This window comes from Prionailurus bengalensis, chromosome C1 (genome assembly GCF_016509475.1).
Source record: "Prionailurus bengalensis isolate Pbe53 chromosome C1, Fcat_Pben_1.1_paternal_pri, whole genome shotgun sequence".
Taxonomy (NCBI): Eukaryota; Metazoa; Chordata; class Mammalia; order Carnivora; family Felidae; genus Prionailurus; species Prionailurus bengalensis.
In genome coordinates this window covers 53,049,706-53,068,205 of record NC_057345.1, presented here as the reverse complement: position 1 = coordinate 53,068,205, position 18,500 = coordinate 53,049,706, and the positions used below count along the sequence as shown (strand labels likewise).

At 37.4% G+C, this 18,500-nt stretch overlaps 1 protein-coding gene across 1 annotated transcript in view; it reads right to left on the bottom strand.

Moving 5' to 3' along the window:
• Positions 1–1,330: 1,330 nt before the first annotated feature.
• Positions 1,331–18,500, bottom strand: part of UBE2U (ubiquitin conjugating enzyme E2 U) — a 59,364-nt gene continuing 42,194 nt past the window's right edge. The window contains 2 exon segments of the mRNA XM_043575175.1: positions 1,331–2,278; positions 15,456–15,550. Coding sequence (XP_043431110.1) covers positions 2,091–2,278; positions 15,456–15,550 — 283 coding nt within the window. The 3' untranslated portion in view covers positions 1,331–2,090.

Genomic DNA, 18,500 nt, shown 5'->3' with positions numbered 1-18,500 from the left:
TTTTGGCACAGATCATGATCTCACAGTTCATGGGATCGAGCCCTGTGTTGGGCTCTGCACTGATGGCGTGGGGCCTGTGTGGGATTCTCTCTCTCTGTGCCACTTCCCCTGCTCATGCATACTTGCACTTTCTCTCTAAAAATAAATAAATAAACTTAAAAAAAAACTATCCTGTTCTACTAACTAATGTCTCTGTTCCAAAGATGTGTTCCCTACCCTTCCTTTCCCTATTACCCACTTTTACCCCCACGTTTTCTGGTAGCAGGAAAAGAAAGCAACAAGCAAGTGTAACTTCTTTGTCCTGAAAGAAAGAGATTAAATAGAAAGTATAAAATACAATATATGACAGCTGATATCAAGGAAATATTTTTGGTTGACTACCATGGTTCTTTTGAGTTTAATTTCTTGGTGATTACTGTATACCTGTTGACAATCTACATGTTTGTCCTCCTAGAAAACCACCAGAGAAGAGTCAGAGGCCCAGCCTCCATCATTGTGACCATCAGCAGAATGCATCTTTCAACTACATTCTATAATTTCACTGAGGTATAGGATGGTCCATCTATAATGGCACCTTTCATTGGGTGTAAAAATAACTCTAATTGTTATCAAGTTGGGTGGGAATCATTAAATTGGCTCTTGGGTGTACTTTGGCGTTGACAAAAGGAGGGGAAAATCTAGGATAGCTGCTAGAATTTTGTGGTTCCTGTTGGGGAGGATAATAAAAGTGGCAGGCACTACAATCACTTGGGGTCTTATAGTCTGAACCATCACAGGCAGACTTGAAAACATCTAGCTAGCCAGGGATGTGCCCAGGCACTAGAGTATATATAACAGCATTTTAATTTTTTCACAGGAAGTAAAATCAGTTTCTTTAGAAATGAAGGAGAGACCTATTAACAACTAGACCCAAGGTCAGGCATCTATCTATCTATCTATCTACCTATCTATATCTATATGTAGATATAGATATATACATTTATATGTATACTGAGTTATGGTGTTTATGGGAAGAGATGTGTGTGTAGGTGGATAGGCCTCAAAACAAGCCTCTTCAAAGGTGAGGCAATAAACATTAAAAAAAGAGAGAGACAGAAGTGATCAATAATATAGAATATAGCCTAGAGGTCCAGTACGATACAGTAGCTATTGAATTTTAGAAATATGGAAGTCTTTGGTGATCCTAGTGAATTTTCATCAAGTAATGTAGCAGAAGCAGATTTTACTGTGCAGTGAGATGCCAATGTGAAGTGAACCAAAGCAATAAAGATGGCAAATGATAGACTATAATCAATAAACCTGAGAAAATATGAATAATACAATGTTTGCTTTTGTTTTCTTTTTAAAGATTTTATTTTTAATCTCTATACCCAGTGTGAGGCTCAAACTGACAGCCCCAGGGTCAAGAGTTACATGCTCCACCAATTGAGCCAGTCAGGTATCCCTGAATAAAATAGTGTCGAGGGAAGTAGAAACACAGGGTCAAAGGTAAACAAAAAAACAGGAGAGATCTGAGCACATTTGCAGGTTGAGGCAATGCAGCAAAAAGATAAGGAGAAAAAAAAAGATACGAGAATATGAGGGGATGATTGATTAAGGTCAAAGAGTAAACAAAGCATGTTTTCTGGGAGAAAACATAAGAGGAACATTGGTAGATGGATGACATCTCATACTTTGAATATGGAGGAAACAAGACACTAAACCAGGCAGATGTGGACAACTGTAAAGATCCCTCTATTTGGTTAATATCCCGCTTCTGAAGCTCCTGTGCTCTCCTCCTAACCCAGCCTCTCCCTGATTCATACCTTGCCTGCAAAAACTTGCATCCAGAAGCCTAACAATTGAGGGCATAATACCATTGATTGAAATGCCACAATGAACATCCCTAATTTGGTTAACTTAGGTTCAAACAATGAAGTAGAGCTCAAAAAATTCAAAGCAACATATTCACTGATTTGTAGTTATATTTCTAATTTGTACTTGAAGTGAGAGCATGAGTCCAACTTGAAAAAAAATGGAATCCATGTTCCAAAGTTGCTTCATGAAGTTGATCTGTGGTTGAGGCTGTTCATTTTTTAAATCCTGGAGCTTCAGGCTGAATCATCTAAAACATTTATATCAAGAGTGTTGGTCCAGGTGACCAGGTCTTCCACTTCTTCTTCCCATGACTCATTCGTGTTAACATCATCTGGTAAAATTACACTCTTCCACCTCTCCTTTGTTCTATCGGTCTTCATGATGATATCAATTTCAGGTTGTGCATCAGGAAAATTTTGAACTATAAGAGGAAATATAAAAAAATTAAGAGACATGGCAGGGAACACAATAAAAAGAAATGCGTTCCTGCATTTGTAGCATAGCACCTAAGATCATGTGAGTGAATGTTAGCAACCTTTTAAAACTCTAAATTTCACATTTTTCAATTAATCTGTCATAAATCATTCTTTCCATTCTTGTCAGTCTTTTAATGCTCTGTTAGTTCATTCATTTAACATGTATTTACTGAGTCCTGCTAAGTGCCAGTAGACATGTAGGGGAAACAGTGTCCATAACTGCGTCAGCAGCTAAGTGTGGCTGAGGTGAAATCTGTGGCTAAGTGAAAACAGTTTTGGATTTTGACAGAGGAGAGGCAATTTGCTGAAAAAAGAAGGGCAGAGAAGGAAGGTATGAGTACTCTAGACTGAGGACACAGCACATACTAAGGCACAGAAGTATAGGAGGACTTGACAAGTTTGGAAGTAATCAGAATCGACACATAAGCATTCATACCGTGCCAGCTGCTGTGCTAAGAAGTCTATAGGTCTAATATTATTTAACTTAGATACAACCCTCGTGACAGGTAGGTATTACTATCCTTATTTCACAGATGAGGAAATTGAGACTGAGTGACCTATAGTAAGCTTGTTCAAGGACACCCAGCTAATGAGAATTGATCCCAGGTCTGTCAGATCCCAAATTCCTGTGTTACAGTCCATGGAGAGTTCAGTGGAGCTGGCAAGTTAGGCTGAGGCCAGACCAGGAAAGCCTCCTATGTCATCAAGCAAAGAAGATTCATCTTTTTTGTAAAGGTCTTGTAAACAGGGAAATAAACTGATTACACTTTAAAGGAAGAATATAGACATAGTATCAATATTTCTCAGTATTTCCACTCAGCATGGGGAACTTGTTTTCTAGGAATGTTTAATCCTAGTTGGTGCTATTTATATTTTGCTTACCTCTACAAACTCATTGCATTTCCCTCCCATCTCCATAGCCGCCACCAAATTCAATGCCTAGTAAGGGATCTAGGACAAATTCTGTTGGTCTCCTGTTCATTTCCCTAATAACATATCAAATAAACCTTGTAATATTCATTGTATTCTAGTTATGCTATGGACAAAGGTTATAAGCAAATTGTTCTCTTGGTCTTTTGCTTTATAGAAAGATTTGTAGGGAGCTATGAATTTAGACGACTGCCATTACTCTGGGAGAATCCTGAGGTCTCCAATGATTGAGTTTTTAGTTTTGTGTTTTAATATTAATCTCTAGCTTTCATTAACTTAAATGTAAATTCTGTCTTTCCCCTGAGAAAACTTTCTACTTTATTTTCTAAGAACACATTATTGATGGACTAACTCTAGTTCTTCCTAACCTATATTTGGGCTATTCTGAATTTGCATGTTTTTGGGTACGAAAAATTCAGAGCCCCGTTCAAACCAGTTTAAATGATAAGCAAATGTCTTATCTCACAGAAGAAGAAAGTCAGACGTCAGGCAGGGTTCAATGATCCAGGGACTCAACAATATCATTAAGGACCAGTTCTTTCCACTGCTCTGCTTTCCCATCTTTGGTGTTGTTTTCATCTTCAGAGTCACAGCAAGAGAGCTATAGCCATTCTAGTACTCACATCAGACATGGCAACATTTGGAGATAAAAGGAGGTCTTTCTCTCCAGAGTCTCAGTTTCAAGAGTAGGAAAACCATCTCTTGAAACCCTCAGTATACATCTTCTCAGGCAGAATTGTGTCACACACTGCTCCTAAGCTAGTCCCTGGTAAGGGAAATGGGATTACCATGATTGACTGACACCAGTTGTTGGCCAGGAATGAATGTTGAGAGCCAATCACTTTGACCATTTGCCTCCTAGTTCCTGCCATGTTAAAAACAAAAGCTAAAAACCAACCCTCCACCAAAAACCCAAACCAAAACAAACAAACCAGCCAAACAAACAAACAAACAAAAGCAAAGCCTACTAGGAAGCATAAAAGAAATCCTGGCTAGAATAGCAGAGCATAATGTAAAACAAATATAAAAAATGTTTCCTTATGAGACAGAAAAAAAATATTATTTTCAACTTCCTTCCTCCAAAAAATCTTAAGTATTATAAATCCCTTCAAGAAAACTTGGACTTACTGGTTGGAATTAATAACAAAGGTAGAAACTCTGTTACTATGTTAACAAAATAACTTAAGAAGGCACAAACACTAGGCGCGCCTGGGTGGCTCAGTTGGTTAAGCATCCAACTTTGGCTCAGGTCATGTCTTGTGGTCTGTTAGTTCGCGGTCCATGAGTTCGAGCCCCATGTCGGATTCTGACTTGACAGCTCAGAGTCTGGGCTGCTTCAGATTCTGTGTCTTCCTGTCTCTCTGCCCCTCCCCTGCTCACGCTGTCTCTGTATCTCTCTCAAAAGTAAGTAAAGATTAAAAAAAATTTTTTTTAAAGCACAAATGCTAATTGCCATATATTTTGTATGCATTTCTGGGGATGGATCCTGGAAACTCTGCTTCTTATATAAATTTTTTACATCTGAAAATAATTTAGTTGGTAAAGATATTAAAATTTGTTCTGATTGGAAAGCTCTGATTATTGCCAAACGGTTTATCTCCATTTACTTCGGTGTTAGGCTTCAGTTAGGAAAACAGAGGCAATATAGATAATACAAGAATGAGGAGTTTCATGTAGAAAATAGGGATTACACAGGTGTGGGGAGACATAGTGGGAAGGAAGGTCTGGAAGGCAACAGCTGGAGAACTGGAAAAACAGTCACTATCTACCTTAGCCTGATGTGGGAAAACCAGGAGTTCATGGGGAAGTACAAGGGACTTCATGAATCTAGCCACCCAAAGTGGAACAAAAATTGTGAGTTCACACAGATATTTGTGAAGCCATCATACTTGTAACGTGAGAGTTTGTAAAAAGTTGCATGAAATTGCTGTCTGAGGAAACTGACGATTTCTCAGGAAAAATGGCCTCTTCTTTCCTCCCACCTCCTAAATCTCTGATGAATTTTTTTCATTAGCCAACTATGATATGCTAACCCCCTCTACAAAAGAGGATCATAGAGTTCATTATTTATTTCAACCAAGTCATGCTTCCCTTTCATATGCTGTATAAGTTCACTGTTGCTACATAGTAAACAACCATAAAATCTCAGTGACCTATAACAGCAAGCATTTGTTTAGATCACACATCTGCAGGTCAGCTGGAGACTGGCTTATCTGGGCTGGGGACAGCTGGGAAGGTTGGCTGGGGAAGCTTGGCTCTATGGTTTTCATCTTTCTCTGTAATCAGAAGGCTAGTCAGACATGTTCTTGTGATGGTGGCAGAAGTGAAAAAGAGCGAGCCAAATAGCACAAACATTTTCCAAACACTGGCCATACCACACCCACCAATATTCCAGTGATCAAAACAAGTCACATGGCAAAATTTAAAGTCAAGGGTCAAGGGAGTACACTTTGTCCATGGAGGTAGAATAGGATAGAGAGTATTTCTGAACAATAATCTAATTTACCATAACCTTTTATATACAGTGTCTCTTCTTAGCAGTAAGATTAGACACAAAAGACAGTCTACCTCATTTCCAAAGAGGACAGGTCCAGCACTGGAGATCTAATTAGTTTCTAGATATTCCTTAAAGTGTTTTTTCTTCCAGCTTACCTTTCTTACTATTCTCACTCATCATGGGTTTATTTACTTTCTTCCAGGATCAGAGCTGCTACAAGCATAACCACTCTACTTCATTGCAGTATTCATTCACTCATTCATTTATGAGCACTGAATGGCTACTAGATGAGGTGCTGTGCTGTGGCAGATTGACGGGTAAGCAGCCCCTTTCCAAAGGGGGTCATTTTCTAAGGATATTGGCAGTAAAGAGACTTATATGACATAGCATGTGTGGAGGACAAACTGTAACGTGTCTTATCATGATCCCCTCACTCCAGTGTTCACATTTTTATGTCAACTCATAAATTTTAAGTATGGGTGGGACGTATTACTTCTAACCAAAAAAATATGACAAAGTGATGGAATCTCACTCCTCTGATTATGTTACATTACATAAGACTCCATTTTGCTATCAGACTTGGTCTAAAGACTCTCCTTGCTGGCTAGTGAGGTGAGGTAGTAGGCTAGGTTGGAAAAGACCACATGGCAATAAACTGCAGGCAGCCTCTAGGAGTTAGAAGTGGTCTTCAGCACACAGCCAGAAAGAAGCTGGGGCCTTAGTCATAGGATAGAAGGAAGTGCATTCTATTAACAATCTTAGTTTGCTTGCAAGTAGCCCTTCTTCATGCAAGCCTCCAGATGACTCTGCAGTCCAGCTCACACCTTGATCACAGCTATGAGATTCCAAGCAGAGGATCCAGCTATACCATGCCTGGACTCTGGACACACAGAAACTGTGAAACAATAGATATGTGCTATTTTAAGCCATTTAGTGTGTGGTGATTTGTTGCCTAGTAATAAAAAAGTAATAGGAAGGGGGAGTTAAGATGGCGGAGTAGACCCTAAGCTTGTCTCATCCCTGAAATGCAGCTCATCAGCATCAAATCATTTGGAACACCCAGGAAATTGATCTGAGGATGAACGCAACAATATGCATAATTTAAGCCAGATAATGTGGCAGGTACATGGTATGGAGAGGTGAATTGGGGAAGTTAAAGGCTGCGAAACTGCAAAGAGTAGGGAGAGTCATGAAGAGAGGACAAAGAAAAAAAGAGAAAGGAGGAGAGTGCAGTGCATTTGGATCATGCAAGAAAAGCACTCCTCCCACAAGTAGCTAGAGAAAGAGTGAAAGAAAGAGTGAAAATGCAGGGGACTGGATGAGAAATCTGTTCCCCAAAACCATTGATGGGGAGAAAGGAAAGGGTTTCAATACCACAAGGATTCTATAAACAGTGGAGTGCAAAGTCTGAAGTTTTAAAGCTCAGTGCTTGGTGGTGCTCCAATGAGGAAGCAGGACGAATTCCCAGGAGCAGACAGGGTGGTCGGAGGGGTCCAAGGGCTACAAAGGGAGAAGTGGTTCTTCTGCTTGGAGTGCAGTTGGTAGATGCCATATGGCTTCCCCAGAGCCCAAAGTCCTGGTGGACCTGGAGAACTGCCATGTTTACTGATACTAGAACAAAGACACCAGAATGCAGCAAAACCTGGCGCCAGCTGTGTGTTATAATTTACCATAAACTCTAAGCCTCTGCCACTGTGTGATTGTGCAAACATTTTCTAGGACAAGCCAGCTCCCGGGCATTACTTGGCGAGACCCTCCCCTAGAGAATCAGTGTGGGTCCAAGCCATGGGGGTCTCTGAAATGTGGGGTTTTGAAACACAGCCCCATCTGAGATAAAACTCTAGAGGGAGGTACCACTTGGCAGGCAGACAGCTTGGACACAAGCAGGGTAAGGGTGGGGAGTGGACAGAAGCCTGAGACAAAGGAGGGATGCTTGATCATAGGTCTGTGAGGGCACAAAATTCCTGAGCCAGAGACTAGAGAGCTGGGTGAAGCCATTTTCACCTGTAGTACACATACATAGATTGACCCCAGTGAGCTAAGCACCACCACCAAGAGAACAGAGCTGTTACACCAAGTCCTGCCCACCTGCGCCTTCCAGAGACATATTCCAGAAGGCAGTCTCTTCTACCTGTTTAGTCTGTAGACTATAGTGCATTGCAAAGTTTCAGTTCTAGGGGAAATTGGATGTAACTTCATTTGGGTTTCATTCTGTTTGCTCGTTTGTTCATTTTCTTTTCTTCGGCTTTTGCTTATGTTGTTTTCTTTTTTTCTTTCTCTTTCTCGGATACAGAAAGAGGAAATTAAAAAATTACTCTATTTTATTTTATTCTATTTTATTATTTAATTTTTTTAATTTTTAAAAATTTTAAACTTTTTTTTCTTCCTTTCTCTTTTTTCTCTTTTCTATCAAGCTTCTCTCAACAAGCAGACTGAAACACACCTAGGATCTATCTTCCTTTATTCAATATTTATTGTTGTGTTTTTAATTTTTATTTTAATTTTTATTTTATTAATGTTTTCTCTTCCTCCAAAATGACAAGACAGAGGAATTCACCACAAAATAAAGAACAGGAAGAAATGACATCCAGGGATTTAATCAACACAGATATAAATAAGACGTCTAACTAGAATTTAAAGCCACTATTATAAGAAAACTAGCTGAAGTTGAAAAAAGCATAGAAGACACCAGAGAATCCCTTTCTGCTGAGAATAAAGAACTAAAATCTACTTATGCTGAAATTAAATATGCTATAACTGAGATGCAATCTTGAATGGATGCTGTGACAGCAAGGATGGACAAAGCAGAGCAGTAAATCAATGAAATAAAAGATAAAATGGAAAATAATGAAGCAGAAAAAAAAGAGGGAAACACAGGCAAAAGATCACAATACAGGACTTAGAGAACTCAGCAACTTATTAAAGAGGAATAGCATTCATACCATAGCTGTCCCACAAGAGGAAGAGAGAGAAAAGGGGCAGAAAGTTTATGTGAGCAAATAATAGTTGTAAAGTGTCCGAATCTGGAAAAGGACATAGACATCAAAATCCAAGAAGCACAGAGAACTCCCATTAGATTCAACAAAAACTGACCATCACCGAGGCATATCACAGTCAAATTCTCAAAACACACAGACAAGGAAAGAATCATGAAAGCAGGAAAGGAAAAATAGTCCTTAAACTACATGGGATGACAAATCAGGTTTGCAGCAGATTTGTCCACAGAAACTTGGCAGGCCAGAATGGAGTGGCAGGATATATTCAATGTGCTGAATTGGAAAAATAGGCAGCCAAGAATTCTTTATCCATCTAGGCTGTCATTCAGAATAAAAGGAGAGATAAGAGTTTCCCAGACAAACAAAAACTAAAGGAGTTTGTGACCACTAAATGGAGAAAAAAGACAAAACAAAACTAAAAAGACCAAAAGCAACAAAGACTAGAAAGGACCAGAGAACATCACCAGAAACACCAACTTTACAGGTAGCACAATGGCACTAAATTCATATCTTTCATTAATCACTCTGAATGTAAATGGACTAAATGCTCCAATCAAAAGACACAGGGTATCGGAATGGAAAAAAAAAAAAGACCTATCTATATGCTGTCTACAAGAGACCCATTTTAGACCTAAAGACACCTGCAGATTGAAAGTAAGGGGATGGAGAACCATCTATCATACTAATGGACATCAAGAAAGACAGAATAGCCATACTTATATTAGACAAACTAGATTTTAAAACAAAGACTGTAACAAGAGATGAAGAAGGGCATTATATCATAATTAAGGGATCTATCCACCAAGATCTAATAATTGTAAATATTTATGCCCCCAACTTGAAACACCCAAATATATAATCAAGTAATCACAAACATAAAGAAATTCATTGATTATAATACCATAATAGTAGGGGACTTTAACACCCTACTTACAGCAATGGACAGATCACCTAAGCAGAAAATCAGTAAGGAAATAATGTTTTTGAATGACACACTGGACCAGATGGACTTAGCAGATATATTCAGAACATTTCATCCTAAAGCAGGAGAATACACATTCTTCTCAAATATACATAGAACATTCTCCAGAATAGATCACATACTGGGACATAAATCAGCCTTCAACAAGTTCAAAAAGATTGATATCATACCATGCATATTTTCAGACCACAATGTTATGAAACTCAAAATGAACCACAGGAAAAAATTTGGAAAGACAATAAATACTTGGAGATTAAAGAACAACCTATTAATGGGTTAATCAAGAAATTAAAGAGGAAATTAAAAAATACACGGAAGCCAATGAAAATAAAAACACGACAATCCAAAACTTTTGGGATGCAGCAAAGGTAGTCATAAGAAGGAAGTATATAGCAATACAGGCCTTCTTAAAGAAGGAAGAAATATCTCAAATACAAAACCTAACCCTACACCTAAAGGAGCCAAGAAAAGAACAGCAAATAAAGCCCCAAATCAGCCAAAGAAGGGCAACAATAAAGATTAGAGCAGAAATCAATGATATTGAAATTAAAAAAATGAAACAGTAGAACACATCAATGAAACTAAGCTCTGGTTCTTTAAAAGAATTAACAAAATTGATAATCCCCTAGCCAGATTGATCAAAAAGAAAAAGGAAAGGACTCAAAGTAAAGGACTCAAACAAATAAAATCATTAATGAAAGAGGAGAGATCACAACCAACACCCCAGAAATACAAACGACAATAAGAGAATACTATGAGCAATTATTTGCCAGCAAATTGGGCAATCTAGAGGAAATGGATAAATTCCTAGAAACATATAAACTACCAAAACTGAAACAGGAAGAAGTAGAAAATTTGAACAAATCATCACCAGTAAAAATTGAATCAGTAATAAAAAATCTCCCAACAAACAAGAGTCCAGGGCTGGATGGCTTCCCAGGGAAATTTTACCAAACATTTAAAGAAGAGTTAATACTTATTCTTTTGAAGCTGTTCCAAAAAATATAAATGGAAGGAAAACTTCCAAATCCATTCTACGAGGCCAACATTACACTGATTCCAAAACCAGACAAAGACTCCACTAAAAAGGATAATTACAGGGGAGCCTGGGTGGCTCAGTTGGTTAAGTGTCCAACTCAGCTCAGGTCATGATCTCATAGTTTGTGAGTTCAAGTCCTGTGTTGGGCTCTGTGCTGACAGCTCAGAGCCTGGAGCCTGCTTCAGTTTCTGTCTCCCTCTCTCTCTGCCCTTTCCCCACTCACACTCTGTCTCTATCTCTCTCAAAAATAAATTAACATTAAAATATTTTTTTAAAAAAAGGAGAATTATAGACCAATTTCCCTGAGGAACATGGATGCAAAAATTCTCAACAAGATAGCACCAAATCAAATCCAACAATACATTAAAAATACATTCACCACGATCAATACATTGATCAAAACAATACATTCACCACAGTCAAGAGGGATTTATTTTTGGGATTCAGGGCTGGTTCAAATTCCACAAATCAATCAACATGACACATCACATTAATAAAAGAAAGGATAAGAACCACATGATCTTCTCAATAGATGCAGAAAAAGAATTTGACAAAATACAGCATCTTTTCTTGATAAAAACACTTAAGAAAGTAGAGATAGAAGAAACATACCTCAACATCGTAAAGGCCATTATGAAAGACTCACAGGGAATATCATCCTCAATGGGGAAAAACTGAGAGCTTTCCCCCTAAGGCAAGGAACAAGACAGGGATGTCCACTCTTAATGCTGTTGTTTAACAAACATACTATTGGAAGTCCTAGCCTCAGCAATCAGACAACAAAAAATAAATAAAAGGCATCCAAATCAACACGGAGAAAGTCAAACTTTCACTCTTACCGGACAACATGACACTCTAGGTGGAAAATCAGAAAGACTCCACCGAAAAACTGCTAGAACTGATACATAAATTCAGCAAAGTCGCAGGATATAAAATCAATGTACAGAAATCAACTGCATTTCTATACACCAATAATAAAGCAGCAGAAAGAGAAATCAAGGAAACAATCCCATTTACAATTGCACTGAAAACCATAAAATACCTAGTAATAAAGCTAACCTAAGAGGTAAAAGATCTGTGTGCTTAAAACTATAGAAAGCTTATGAAAGAAATTGAAGAAGACAGAGAAATGGAAAAACCTTCCATGGTCATGGATTTGAAGAACATATATTGTTAAAATATCTATACTACCCAAAGCAATCTACACATTCAATGCAATCCCTACCAAAATAGCACCAGCATTTTTCACAGAGCTAGTACAAAGAATCCAAAAATTTGTATAGACCCAGAAAATACCCCGAATGGCCAAAATAATGTTGAAAAAGAAAATCAAAACTGGAGGAATCACAATTCTGACTTCAAGGTATATTACAAAGCTATAATCATCAAGACTGTATGGTACTGGCACAAAAACAGACACTCAGATCAATGGAACAGAATAGAGAACCCAGAAATGGACCCCACAAATACATGACCAACAAATCTTTGACAAAGCAGAAAAGAATATCTAATGAAAAAAGAATGTTTTCAGCAAATAGTGCTGAGAAAACTAGACTGTGACATACAGAAGAATGAAATTGGACCACTTTCTTATACCATACACAAAAATAAACTCAAAATGGATGAAAGGCCTAAATCTAAGACAGAAAACCATTAAAATCCTAGAGGATAAAACAGGCAACAACCTCTTTGACCTCAGCCACAGAGGTCAAACTTCTTACTAGACATGTCTCTGTTGGCAAGGGAAACAAAAACAAAAATGAACTATTGAGACCTCATCAAGATAAAAAGCTTCTGCACAGTGAAGAAAACAATCAGCAAAACTAAGAGGCAACCAACGGAATGGAAGAAGATATTTGCAAGTGACATATCTGATAAAGGGTTAGTATCCAAAATGTATAGAGAACTTATCAAACTCAACACCCTGAAAACAAATAATCTGGTGAAGAAATGAGCAAAGGACATGAACAGATACTTTTCTAAAGAAGATATCCAGATGGCTAACAGACACATGAAAAGATGCAAAATATCACTCATCATCAGGGAAATACAAATCATAATCACAATGAGATACCACCTCACACCTGTCCGAATTGTTAAAATTAACAACTAGGCAACAACAGATGTTGGTGAGAATGTGGAGAAAGGGGAATGCTTTTGCACTGCTGGTGGAAATGCTAACTGGTGCAGCTACTCTGGAAAAAAGTATGGAGGTTCCTCAAAAAATTAAAAACAGAGCTACCCTATGACCTAGCAATTGTACTACTATGTATTTATCTAAAGGATACAAAAATGCTGATTTTTAAGGGGGCATATGCACCTAATGTTTACAGCAGTGCTATCAAAAATAGCCATAGTATGGAAAGAGCCCAAATGTCCATTGACTGATGAATGGATAAAGAAGTGGTATGTGTATACAATGGAATACTATTTGGTGATCAAAAAGAATGAAATCTTGCCATTTGCAACAAAGTGGATGGAACTAGAATGTACTGTGCTAAGTGAAATCAGTAGGAGAAAGACAAATATATGATTTTACTCATATGTAGAATTTAAGAAACAAAACTGATGAACATAGGGGAAGGGAAGGAAAAATAAGACAAAAACATAGAGGGAGGCAACTGTAAGAGACTCTTAAACACAGAGAACAAACCGAGGATTGCTGAAGGGGTATTGGGTGGGGGAGGATGGGCTAAATGGGTGATAGGCATTAAGGAAGACACTTGTTGGGATGAGCACTCAGTGTTTTATATGTAAGTGATGAATCACTAAATTCTACTCGGGAACCATTATTATGTTATATGTTAGTGTAATAAGTTAGATTGTCTTTAATTAAAATCCAATTTTAATTTGTATTAAAGAAAGAAAGAAAGAAAGAAAGAAAGAAAGAAAGAAAGAAAGAAAGAAAAGTTATGGGGAATGATATGGCATGGCAGAAGTGCTGCGATAGCCCACAGGGAAAGTTTCGTAGAGAAGGTAATACCTGAGCTGAATCTCAAAGCACGGGTAGGTACTAGAAAGGAAGAAAAGTATTTGGAGTGGCAATATGAGAAAACACAGCACACTTCTCAATTTTTTTGAAATGAGGTAGAAAATAGTCATGAGCCACTAGGTCAGTGTGGGGTTTAGGGTAAGAGTGGGAGAGTGGGAAGAGATGCCACTGGAAAGGCAGACAGATATTAGAACATTAAGTAAGGACTTTGCCATGCCAAAGAGTATAAGTTTTATCCTGAATGAAGTGGGGAACAAAATATTTTAGAATCCAAAAGAACATAAGCAGATGTGAACTGTGGAAAGAAGTCTGACAAAGCATGGACAGGAACTGCTATAATCATCAACTGAACCAAAAGATCTCTTCCACTGGTGCAGATGTGGAGATGTGGGGAGGATAGAGATTTCAGAGAGCAGGGAGTTCATGAGGGAAGCAGAGTAAAAATAGAAAAGGCAATGTTTCTTACCAATGCTCGCAGGTACCCTGAAATGTGGAAGAAGGCAGAGTGGGATAGAGAAGACTGAGGCTGGTGAGTTAGACGAGGAAATCTGAGTGGTGCACAGATACAAGACGGAGGAGAAGTAGAATCCAACCCAGGGAAAAGAAAGTCGCGAGATAGGAAAGCGGGGCTCTTGAAAAACCACTAGCTGAAGGGTACTGCCTGTCCCTGGAATGTCTGTGTCATTATGTTTGAAGGACAGGTATCAGGGAAATGAGATAACTAATACTTTTAGTACTTTCCTGTTCACAAAGAACGTTGGCATACCTGGAGTCATTTAGTCACAAGAATGCTATGTGTTAGGGCAGAATATTAGAAACAAGTATTTACTGAACACCTTCTATGGACTCAGTACTGGCTGAGGATGAAGAAACTGAAATGCAGAGTTTAAGTGACTTTCTCATAATTGCACAGACCTGGTATCTAAACCCAAGTTCTCTGACCCCGAATGTCTTGCTTTCCCCTCCATACTAGTGGATTTCTATTATAAATTACCAGCTCTCTTCCTGCTCAAGACCCATCCTCAACTTACCCCAAATGTTTCTTTAAAAAGCATTAATTTTAAAAAGATCACCAAACTCAACTAACATTGTTCCTTTCCCTTCAGCCATATTGCATGTATCTCTGAATCTAAAATGATCTTCAGAGATCAATTTATTTAGTGTTTTTCTTGTTTCGAGTCCTTTTACACATTTTGGAACTTAGCCTTAGATTTTCAAAGAGTGTATTAACCTATTAAAGGGTGGCAAACTTAAAAGTGTAAGTAATTCAGGCTTTTTTCAAAGCTCCGATTCTTATGTAAGTAATTTACTGAATTTATTTTCTTAGAGTTAAATAACCTTAAAAGGAGAACACGAGATTAGGCCTCACAGATTTAAACTTATCTGAATTGAACAAAAATTTAAATGTATTGGGGTAATGACTAATATTTTAGTTCTAAAAATTGGGGGGCCTGGGTGGCGCAGTCGGTTAAGCGTCCGACTTCAGCCAGGTCACGATCTCGCGGTCCGCGATGGCTCGGAGCCTGGAGCCTGTTTCCGATTCTGTGTCTCCCTCTCTCTCTGCCCCTCCCCCGTTCATGCTCTGTCTCTCTCTGTCCCAAAAATAAATAAACGTTGAAAAAAAAAATTTAAAAAAACAAAAAAAAAACACCACAAAGCAAAACAAATAGGCTGAAATCAATTTACTTGGAGTTGGGCAGAGATGAACACTTTTCGTTGGATAATTGGCTTTGTGAGGCCTTCTGCTTTCTCTGGCAAGCCGAGCCATAGCAGCAACATACCTGGAATAAGAAAAAGAAGAAGTTATCTAAGTTTCCAAATGAATTCCGGGTAGTGTACATTACTATTGAGAAAGATAGGGCCAAACATATCAAATCTGACAGACCAGCAGAGCAATGAGGTTTGATTCTGGTGCCCTTCTGAGCATTCACTACTGTATTAGTGAATGGAAATTATTCTAGTATATTTCCTAACAGCAGAAAAGCAGACAAATATGGTGTAATATTAATACTGTAAAAGTAGTAAAAGCATCAACTGGTAAGGCAAGGTGCATTTGTTTCCCAGGGCCTCCATAACTAATTTATTTTCATATAGTTCTGGAGGCTGATTTTTTTTTTATTTTTGTAATCAGGAATCGATGTTAAAATATTCTTCCCCTATTGAGATGATCATCTGATTCTTTCTTATTCTATTTTACGTTGTTCAAATTTTTCAAATATTAATCCAAGGTTACATTTCTGACATAAACCCCATGTGGTCATGTATAATTATCATAATTATTTATTATATTATTACATTTATGTTATAATTATTATAATTATATATATGGGATTTGATTAGCTAAAACTTTTGCATCTATGTACATGAGGTGTATTTATGTGTAATGAGTTTTTCTTTTCTTCCTGGTAGTGTCTTTGGTTTTGTTATTGAGGTAATATAAACACTATCTATTTTGTTTGTTTTTTTTACTTAAGTTTTCAAAAATTCCAATATAATTAATATATAGTGTTATACTAGTTTCAGGCATACAATATAGTGATTCAATGATACTATACATTATTCAGTGCTTATCATAAGTGTACTCTTAATCTCCTTCACCTATTTCACCCATCCCCTGATCCACGTCCCCTCTGGGAACCACCAGGTTATTCTCTATAGTTAGGAGTCTGTTTTGTTTGTTGTTTTTTTTTTTTTTTTTTTGGTTTGTCTGCTTTTAAAATTTTATTTGTTTTGTTTCTTAAATTCCACATATAGAATCATATGGTATTTGTCTTTCTCTGACTGACATTTTTTGCTTACCACTGTACTCTCTGGATCCATCCATGTTATTTGAAATGGCAAGGCTTCACTCTTTTTTATGGCTGAGTAATATTCTACTATACATATACATATATATACATATACATATATATACATATATATATATATACACACATGCACACACATATACATATATACATACATACACACCACATCTTCTTTGTCCATTCATCAATTGACAGACAGTTGGGCTGTTTTCATAGTTTGGCTACTGTAAATAAAGCTGCTATAAACACAGGGATGTATATATCTTTTTGAATTACTATTTTCCTATTCTTTGGGTAAAATACCCAGTAGTGGAATTACTGGATCATAATGGTATTTCTATTTTTAATTTTTTTAATGTTTAATTTTTGAGAGAGAAAGAGACAGAGCACAAGCAGAGGAGGAGCAGAGAGAGAGGGAGACACAGAATCTGAAGCAGCCTCAGGCTCTGAGCTGTCAGCACAGAGCCTGACGCAAGACTTGCAGCTAGAACCGGAGATGGTGACCTGAGCCAAAGTTGGACGCTCAACTGACTGAGTCACCCAGGCGCCCCTATTTTTAATTTTTTGAAGAACTTCTATACTGTCCTCCACAGTGGCTGCACTACTTTGCATTCCCACCAACAGTGCATGAGGGTTCCTTTTTCTCCCTATCCTTGCCAACACTTGCTGTTTCTTGTGTTTTTTATTTTAGCCATTCTGACAGGTGTGAGGTGATTTCTCATTGTGGTTTTGATTTGCATTTCCCTGATGATGAGTGATGTTGGGTATCTTTTCATGTGTCTGTTGGTCATTTGGATGTCTTCTTTGCAGAAATGTCTGTTCATGTTTTCTGTCCATTTTTGAATTGATTTTTTTTTGGTGTTGAGCTGTATAAATTTTTTGTATATTTTGAATACTAACCCTTTATCGGATTTATCATTTGCAAATATCTTCTCCTATTCAGTAGGTTATCTTTTAGTTTTGTTGATTGTTTCCTTTGCTGTGCAGAAGTTTTTAATTTTGATGTAGTCCCAATAGTTTTTTTTTTTAAATTTCCCTTTCCTCAGAAGACATACCTAGAAAAATGCTGCTATGACCAGTGTCAGAGAAATTACTGTCTGTGCTCTCTTCTAGGATTTTTATGGTTTCAGGTCTCACATTTAGATCTTTAATCCATTTTGAGTTCATTTTTGTGTATGGTGTGAGAAAATGGTCCAGTTTCATTCTTTTGCACATAGGTGTCCAGCTTTCTCAACACCATTTGTTGGAGAGACTTTTTCCCATTGTATATTCTTGCCTCTTTTGCTGTAAATTAATTGGCCATATAATCATGGGTTTATTTCTGTGCTCTTTATTCTGTTCCATTGATCTATATGTCAATTTTTGGGCAGATACCATACTGTTTTGATTACTACAGCTTTGTAGTAGTGTATCTTGAAATCTGGGATTGAGATACCTCCAGTTTTGTTCTTTTTCAAGATTGCTTTGGCTATTTGGTGTCGTTTGTGGTCCCATACAAATTTTAGGATTATCTGTTCTGGTTCTGTGAAAAATGCTACTGGTATCTTGATAAGGATTGCGTCAAGAGGTAATGCTGACTTTATAACATGTATTGGGAAGTGTTCTCTTTTATATTTTCTAAAAAAGGAAAATTTTGTATTTTTTATACATTGATACTAGGTTTTCTTTTAACGTCTGGAAAATTCGTCAGTGAAGCCATTGGGCTTGGAGTTGTCTTTGTATGAAGGCTTTTAACTATCAGTTCAATTTCTGTATTAGACACAAAATTATTCAGGTTATCCACTTCTTTTTAAGAGAGCCTGTCTTTCACTTCATCTATGTAGTTGGATTTGTTGGTCTAAAAATGTATTTTACCTTCATTTTAGAGAGATATTTTCAAGGTGTATAAAATTCTAGGTCAATAATTTCTTTCAAGAACTCTAAA